The sequence below is a fragment of the Pagrus pagrus genome, assembly GCF_965226575.1.
Source record: "Pagrus pagrus genome assembly, chromosome: 11".
NCBI classification, from domain to species: Eukaryota; Metazoa; Chordata; class Actinopteri; order Spariformes; family Sparidae; genus Pagrus; species Pagrus pagrus.
Genome location: NC_140195.1, coordinates 10,100,045 through 10,108,740, shown reverse-complemented (window position 1 = coordinate 10,108,740; position 8,696 = coordinate 10,100,045). Strand labels below are relative to the sequence as shown.

The window sequence follows — 8,696 nt, the reverse complement described above, 5'->3', positions numbered from 1 at the left end:
GGGTTTCTTTAATGATGTTACTAAAGCAACTTGACTAATATGAACTTCTTACTCTCGCAGATTGAACTTTTTCTTGAAGAGAGAGCTGGAGGACGAGTGCATGCCATGAGCGGTATGCCCCACTGATTCTGATTACACTTAGGGCTATGAGCTGAGCTCTGCATTATGCAGTGGTTAGGGATTAGGCTTTTGCGGATGCAAATAAGTTGGATTGCTCAAGAAATTTCATTTGTAGTTTGTCCACTCTCCATGGTTTAAATCACAAATAGCCCGCTTCCCTCTCTGCCTCTCCTCCCACACTCTCCACTCTCATCTCATTCTAATGATGCATTGATGCACATGACAGTAATTATGGGTTTCGGACAGCAGCGGTGCAACCTCTCACCTTGAAAATGCTTAACATACCGCATAGCTATTTGTGGCGGTTTCTCCTGTAACGCTTGTGTGTGTGTGTGTGCGTGTGTGAGTTTGAGAGAGAGAGTGAGACTGAGATTGAGTGTCTTAATTCCATCTCAGCTAACACTTTGCTCCATGCACGTCCCTAATCCGACCGGCTGGTTAAAAGGTGCCGCACCTCTTCAGGGGGCTCCAGAGAAAGTCTTACTTCCACAAGATCCATCCCTCCAGCCATCCTCTCACCCCCATTTGCACTACAGCTGCAAGACAAGACTCCCTCACGGTATTTTATTCTGAGAAGAGACCTTTTTATCCAGTGTCAAGGTCTCAGAGGAAGAAAAAAAAAAAACATCACCAACCGCAGCCATGAATGGCACAGAAGGACCCGACTTTTATGTCCCCATGTCTAACAAGACTGGGTTAGTCCGGAGCCCATTTGAATACCCTCAGTACTACCTGGCTGAGCCCTGGAAGTACTCTCTTGTGGCTGCGTACATGCTGTTCCTCATCATCACTGCACTCCCAATCAACTCTCTCACCCTCTATGTCACCTTCAAGCACAAAAAGCTGAGGACACCTCTGAACTTCGTGCTGCTCAACCTGGCGGTGGCCGACCTCTTTATGGTCATCGGGGGCTTCACGGTCACCCTCTACACAGCCCTGCATGCCTACTTTGTCTTAGGCGTCACCGGCTGCAACATTGAAGGATTCTTTGCCACCTTAGGAGGTAAGACATGGAGATGTTAAAATGTTTATAGATGTATCTTGCATATAAAATGCTTTTGTTTAGATTTTGATTAATATATATATGTGTTTGATATTTTTAACATGCATTTTTGAGAAAATCTGGCAGTAAACAATCTAAAAATATTAGATCTTTCTTTACACAAGCTTAATATGCAGTAACAGTGCTATAGTATAGTGCTTTATTTTATTTCTTAGGAGAGATTGCTCTCTGGTCTCTGGTGGTTTTGGCTATTGAGCGCTACATTGTGGTCTGTAAGCCAATGACCAACTTCCGCTTCGGGGAGAAACACGCCATCGCTGGGCTGGCATTCACATGGATCATGGCCCTCACCTGTGCCACTCCCCCTCTACTTGGATGGTCCCGGTACTGTATGTTTCAGTGTCTAGACTGTGTTTGCTACACAATATTGTACTGTTGTTTATTTACCTCTGCACGCTTACTCATAGATGCAATTGCAGTAACAAATGCTGAGTGTGATGGTGTTGATGGAAATTCTTAGATTTTTTATTATATGTGTGAATGCAGGTACATCCCCGAGGGCATGCAGTGTTCCTGTGGGATTGACTACTACACTCCCAAGCCCGAGATCAACAACACCTCGTTTGTCATCTATATGTTTGTCGTCCATTTCAGTATCCCCCTCTGCATCATCTTCTTCTGCTACAGTCGCCTACTCTGCACCGTGCGAGCGGTAAGATCACCACTGCCAGATGCAATGTTAATAATGAGGATGAGATACCTTGTTTATCCCTGTAGAGAAATTCTCTTTTTTTTTTTTTTTTTTACCTTTAGGGATGTTAGCCGCAACACAGAGCAGAGTCTCTGGAGATGCGAGGGATTTAATGGCTCAAGGACACTTCAGGAGGGCAGCTCATTGCCAACATGGCAGCTTATACCCTGGTCCTCCAGCTGGAGGGCAGTCTGCCTGCTCACTGTGCCATCCTGGTGCCCTCATTAATATAGTATAACTACATTGATAATGTATAAGCAGTCATAAATAGTTTAAACAGAAAAGAGATTCATCATTAAAGCGACAATATTTGATACTTTTATTCTAACAACACAGTGATGTACATTTAGTCAAGTACTGCAGATAAGTACAAATTTAAGGTACTTTTCTTTTCATGCCATTTTATACTTCTACTGCATTTCAGAGAGAAATATTGTACTTCTTACTTCACAAATTATTTGATAGCTTTAGTCACTCGTTACTTTATAAATTAACACTTTTGAAAACAAACATACAGAATGAAGAGCTTTAGTTATAGATTGAACAACAATTACGCTGATAGTATATATAAGTACAGCTGAAACGATTGATCAGTTAACCCATAAATGACTAACAACTGTATTAACTATGTTAAGGAAAACCCCCTCTACAGATTTTTATTTCTAGAAGTGGAAACAAAATTTGCTGTGGAAACTGTCAAGACATGTAGCTATACATGACGATATCACCATTTTCGATTTTCATATATTTAATATGCCTCAATAGGCAGACAAAGTCGTTTTTTTGGGATTTTGAAAAAATACATAAAAATGTTAGGGGGAAAACTTTAAATGCTGAAAGGGAAATAATAAAAGTTCACTTTGGACATTAATGAGTTAACCAATTAGTCAGCTAAGAGAAAATTAATTGGCAGCTATTTTGATAATTGTTTCACGTATTTTTCACAAAAAAATGTTACACCAACTTTACAAATTGTGGATTTGCTGCTTTTTGATTTGCTTTCTTTTAATAACTCAAATTTAAATGATTTTGAGGTTTTAACAATTAGTTGGACAAAGCATTATAATCCTCATCCAGGTGTCACTGTGAGTAATTGTGACGGCATTCCCCACTATTTTCATAATTTTGTGAAAAAAAAGAAAGAAAAAACAATCAAAGATGGAGAAAAAAAATCAGCAGATTAAAAGTGAAAATAATTAAGAGTTGCAGTCATAAAAAATAGCTACAAATTAGCTCCAACTACATCAGTGCAATCCTGCTTTTACTTTCAATACTACATGTAGCACTCCGAGGACTTAAGAGTCCAGTTTGTTTCTGGATTCAGTGGCATTAAGCAGTGAGGATGCAGATTGCGACCAACTAAATACTCCTCGTCTCACCCTCCCCTACGGTGGCCGCTAAAAATGTGAAAAGCCCTCTCTGGTTTGTCCATTCTGGGCTACTGTAGAAACATGGCGGCCTCTGTTGAAGAGGACACACCCAGACATGCTCCCTCTGTAGATATAAAGGGCTCATTCTCAGTTGTCAAAAACACAACAGTTCTTATTTTAAGGTGAAAACACATTATGAATATTATATCACATTCTTGTCGATAGATTCCACAAAATCTGACACACTGGATCTTTAAGTGACATTTTTAAGGGTGATAATATGTTATTGTTGTGTTCACAGCTTGTTTCTGCTGCCCTCAAGGAGCCAAAAGCAATCGATTTATTACAGGTTCAAATCTGTTGAAGAAATTAAAGTTCAATCTTGACTCTAACACATAAATTAAAGACATATTTGCATATTTAATTGGAGAGTTCTACTTAATAATGATAAGTAAACTTGATAAGTTTGTTTTACAGCTGCGTTTGAAACCAATGCAAATGTAAACAGACCTTAACCAGGATGAGAAAACATGACTGATTGTTTTTTTTTAATTAATGGACTAACACCAGAAAGCAGTGAAATCTACAGTCACTCATTTTGCTTTGCTAATCCTGCGCTCTTTAATTTTGGTAATGGGCTGAGCCTTTTGTTTACTTTGGATCACAGATTAGTCCTTCAGTAAGTTAATAACCTGCGTCTGCCTGTGCTCAGGCTGCAGCCCAGCAGCAGGAGTCTGAAACGACCCAGAGAGCGGAGAGAGAGGTCACACGTATGGTGATCGTCATGGTGATCTCCTTCCTGGTGTGCTGGGTGCCGTATGCCACCGTGGCGTGGTACATCTTCGCCAATCAGGGCATTGAGTTTGGACCAGTATTCATGACCGCTCCGGCCTTCTTTGCCAAGAGTGCTGCTCTCTACAATCCCATCATCTACATCCTGCTAAACAGACAGGTATGTGAAGCAAATACACTGGATCTGTTATATTGAGTGTGAAAGAGAGCTGCAGTTAAGGCAGAGGTGGAAAGTACACTTTGTCAAGTACTGCACTTAAGTACAATTTTGCGGTACTTGTGTTTCTACTTCTACTTTAATACATATTAAAGGTAAATATCGTACTTTTTACTGTACTACATTTATCTGACTTTTCAGTGGAGAATTAAAAAATACATTAATTAAAATGTGCTACTTTAGCTCTAATACAGCATCGAATTTGCAAAGTAACTAGTAACTGAAGTTATCAAAGAAATGCGATGGAGTAAAAAGTATAATAACTGCTTCCAAAATGTAGTGGAGTGGAAGTATTAGGTAGCAGATAATGGAAATACTCAACTAAAGTACAACCCCCCAAAATTGCACTTAAGTACAGTACTTGAGTAAATGTATTTAGTTATATTCCATTACTGGTAACACTTGAATTATTTGCTTACGTTGTGCTTAAGTGACGCATGACTAAGGATGATTTCATACATGAATTAATGCGGGATGTCTCATGAGTCAGTGTCTGTGTGATGAGTTCACTTAGTTTACATCATACATTAATTGATGTGCGACCATGTCAGCTGAGTTTCAGTTACATAAACATTCATTCATGTGAATGCATTTGTTTATTATGTAAAGATTTGCATCTACTGACATGTTAGATAACACAACTAGCTTCTATATTTCTATCAGAGCAGCTTTGCTCCCAGATGTGTCTGAAATAAGTTTTATGTAACTGCAATCCAGCTACTTTGGTCACTTCTATTCTTATTTTATATACTTATTAGTAATGTTTACTTTTTGCTGTTCAGCTGTATTTATTTCCGTCTTGGTTCTGCTGCATTTGCTGGGATAAAGGCTTATCTTAACTTATGGATTTCTCAAATAATTCTTCTTTACCTTTAGCAGTAGTTTTGAATGCTAGACTTTTAATTTACTTTTACTTGTACTTTTGATACTTGAGTAAATGTTGTATCAGATACTTGAAGACTTTTACTCAAGTTCGATTTGTGTGGGTGAATTTCACTTTTCCCAAACTAATATTTTAGCACGATATCTTTACTCGTACCCGAGTCAAACTTTTGGGTGAAGGTGTATCAAAGTGATTCTGATGTTTGTGTTTTTTCTCCCTCCAGTTCAGAAACTGCATGATCACCACCGTGTGCTGTGGCAAAAACCCGTTTGGAGATGACGAGGCCGCAGCCGCCGCTGTATCCAAAACTCAGACTTCATCCGTCTCCTCCAGCCAGGTGGCCCCCGCTTGACCTGCACCCCCTCCTCATCTCCCCTTCCAATGTCCCATCTGTTCCCGCACACCTCGGGACCCACCACCGCCAAGCAGCACTACGTTCTATTGGCCAATCCTCTTGACTTACCTCTCCATGTGTCTTCACTGTAGTGGCACAACTGCACCTTTGGTGGGACTGACATACTCGAGAGCCAGCATGTGTACTTTCAATCCATTTAATCATGGAAAGTGTTCAGCTGGCTTCACAGAGTTTAACCCGGCACCAAGGGGGTGTTGTCCGTGTGAGGATCCAACTGAACACATTCCAACTCCCCACCACCCCAAACACATGATAGGTGAAACACTCATCCAAGCAAAACAAAGTGCATTATTTCATCCACATCAACTCTTGTTTAAGTGATCGTTGCAGCTATTTGTCCCCAAAATGCGCTTAAAACCATTCTTTTTATGAATACTTAGGTGAGATTAGTCATGAATATTATTAATTAGATGAGATTTTTAAGACAGGGGGCTGTGGTCTCTCTGTCTGGTTGTTTTCTTTTGGCATCAACTGAGACATGAGTGTAAACAGATGGACCTGAAAAGAGCCTCTGCAGGGAGAAGGCGCCTCCTGCAAGAGAGTGGATGTGTGTTTGTGTGTGTGTTTGATGTTTGAATGGATGTCAGAATGTGAGCGTATGTGCACTAAAGAGATATTATTTTGTTCGCTGTGTAAAGCTAGGATCTTGTGGAAGTTGTTCTGTGTCCTGCAATAAAAACAAAGCTAAATATCTGCACGGCTTTTCCTTTACTTTCTGTTTCATGAGAACTTTTACAAGACTTTCTGAGAAGTTCCAGATGCTTGTTTGCAGGCTTTATGGTGGCAGGCCAAGACCTTAATGGTTCTCAAATGTTGTTAAAACTCGCTGTGCTATGTAATGCATTTAGAAATTAAAACACTTCGAGACGTCGCACAATAAACATTATCATCATTGGACACTTTAAAATCCTAAATACTGTAATTTATTTCACAAACTCTGACAAGTCATTTGGCATCACAAATACAGTCTCTCCTCAGATTATATTGAGCTCATATTTTTTTTTTTCCTCATAAATGTAAAGTTTTCCCTCTTAAATTGGTCAGAATCCAACATGGAAGTCATTCGTTTAACAAGCACACTGATCAACATTTCTATACTGATGCAGCTCTTCCCAGTGAACTACATAACATCTGATTTCATACATTTCATTCTCCACTCCTCCTCAACCCATCATCAACCTGCAAAGCACACTGGGACATATTGTTCAAAGCACCGATGGGCGTCGGGCACCCAATCTTCAGTGATCACACCTGAGAACGTTTGCAGGCTTTAGGAGATGGGAGGAGTTCATCGTGGTCCTTCCTACTCATCCTGATGAACAGGCCACTTGAAAGCATTATAACACATCTATAAATATTGCTATGGACATTATAATACAGTACAGTGCATCATTGGCTCGTTCCCTTAAGAAAAAGGGTTCAGTGCGTTAAGATTGCCACCAGGGCTTAATGTAGGTCCCAGTAACTGTAAAGACATCCAGAAAAAGCCTAATTTCCAAGCTACTACACTTTCCCTCTAAAGCGTAGCTGAGCCGGACTGTAATTCTTTCCATGTCATAGGAAACGATTTGGGAAAGTTGCTCAGCATTCCCAGATCAGAGGAGGAACACCTCGCGAAATGTGTGACGCTTGAGAGGCAGGTTTAAGTCCTTTGCTCTGCCACTTTTCACACCTCTTAACAGCCTGTGGGAACAATAATGACACTTATGAAGGCTAACTCCTCAGTGGCCGACATTCCCAAGTAGCTATGCAAGTAGGAGAAAGGCAGCTGTCAGCAGGAGAAAGAGATGGCTGGTAGAGAAGACACTGGCAGGTTCAGGCTTCGCTGCAGCACTCGTAGATGTTGTCCTCCACGAGGGCAATGACCTGCTCGAACTTGTGGTGCAGCTGAGTGCGCCGTGCGGTGGGGTTCGACTCCAGAGCGCTCACCACCTGAAGGAAAACACAACAACTTTCAGCGGCTGTCGAGCGTTCATGCATCTACATCTATCTGGGAAAGGGAGGAAATCAGCCACCTGCCTGGACATAGAAAGTTTCACGAGAGAAAAGGGAGAGCAGCGGAGGAACAGCTGAAGTGCTTCAGCCTGCACGCATGCCTCCACACCACAAAAGCTCTTCGCTCTTCACATATTTACAAAACCCACATCTGCTCTGTTATTCATGCCCAATAGTTGTCACCGTGTCAGTGGGATTTATGGGCTCTTAGCGGCAGTGTGCTACCAGGCAGAGCGCACCGAGCTGGGGCGAGAGAATAGGCAATCAGGGGCCATTCACAGAGCTCTGTGAATCAGAGTCTAAGCTCTTGGCCCATGTCAGTACAGTAGCATGACAGAGGAAAGCAGCTAAGCAGTATTATCACGAGGGTGCTCCATTAAGGCAGAGTCACCACTGACTAAGCCTCTCCTGAGAATAGTCACAGCAGTAAGGAAACGTGGGGGAGGACAGCTAGAGCTTGAAGAAGGCTAGTTCAAAGAGGAACATGAGATATGAAGCAACAACTTAATAGCGTCATTGAACAGATAAAGAGTAGGTAAACATACGGGCTGTTTGCTTAAAATGAAAGAAATATGTGAGCAGGAAGGTCACATTTAAGAAAGAAAGTAGTTACTTGTACTTGTAAGGCTTTTTACAGTGAAATACGTTTCTCAACATGTGCATGATCTTCCACGCTGATATGTCACGCTCCGATACCCGTCTGTGAAACTGACTGAGGTGTCATGGCTGCAGAAAAGGGCCAGTTCAAACACGAGCATATCTAATCTTAAATCAGAAAGACAGATAAGTAACGTACAAATCTCTTCTCTTACCTGGCTTCTGTATCTCTTGGCATATTTGTAGATTTCCGTCAAGGCCAGATTGGTGTTGAATTCATTTCGGTACTTCTACAGAATGGACAAAAACAATTATAGTATATTCAATTTCAGAATAAATCTTAAAGCACATACAGTTATTGCAGGCTTTTGTGGAGCTTCCTGGACACTGTACTCACTCGTGACTCCTCGGCGAGGTGAGCATTCATCTCCTGCTCGCTGAGAGGAGGCATTTCCTGTATCTGTGCGTAGTAGCATTGCACTCTCTTCTTATACTCTGGGATCTCCTTGGCATACAGCAGCTTGTTAGTAGGGGAGTCCTGAAAAGAGCAAAA

At 41.3% G+C, this 8,696-nt stretch overlaps 2 protein-coding genes across 4 annotated transcripts in view; one reads left to right on the top strand and one right to left on the bottom strand.

Moving 5' to 3' along the window:
- The first annotated feature begins 29 nt into the window (after positions 1 to 29).
- Positions 30 to 6,246, top strand: exorh (extra-ocular rhodopsin). Of its 3 annotated transcripts, none has more exons than XM_084366783.1 (6): positions 30 to 112; positions 566 to 1,123; positions 1,339 to 1,507; positions 1,670 to 1,835; positions 3,957 to 4,196; positions 5,360 to 6,246. In XM_084366783.1, exons 2-6 carry the CDS (start codon positions 763 to 765, stop codon positions 5,486 to 5,488), a joined length of 1,065 nt encoding a protein of 354 aa, XP_084222909.1. In that variant the 5' UTR covers positions 30 to 112; positions 566 to 762; the 3' UTR covers positions 5,489 to 6,246. The 3 variants fall into 3 exon arrangements, with proteins under 3 accessions (XP_084222909.1, XP_084222910.1, XP_084222911.1); XM_084366784.1 differs by lacking the exon at positions 5,360 to 6,246 and adding an exon at positions 1,937 to 2,089 and having other exon boundaries at positions 1,339 to 1,512; positions 3,957 to 4,116; XM_084366785.1 differs by lacking the exon at positions 5,360 to 6,246 and adding an exon at positions 1,937 to 2,106 and having other exon boundaries at positions 1,339 to 1,512; positions 3,957 to 4,037.
- A 205-nt stretch (positions 6,247 to 6,451) lies between these two features.
- plxnd1 (plexin D1) overlaps positions 6,452 to 8,696 on the bottom strand; it is a 70,093-nt gene continuing 67,848 nt past the window's right edge. Inside the window, exons 34-36 of the mRNA XM_084366778.1 lie at positions 8,541 to 8,681; positions 8,359 to 8,433; positions 6,452 to 7,483 (exon numbers count right to left, since the gene is read on the bottom strand). Of these exons, the coding sequence (XP_084222904.1) occupies positions 7,367 to 7,483; positions 8,359 to 8,433; positions 8,541 to 8,681 (333 nt within the window). The 3' untranslated portion in view covers positions 6,452 to 7,366. The remainder of the gene's footprint in view (positions 7,484 to 8,358; positions 8,434 to 8,540; positions 8,682 to 8,696) is intronic.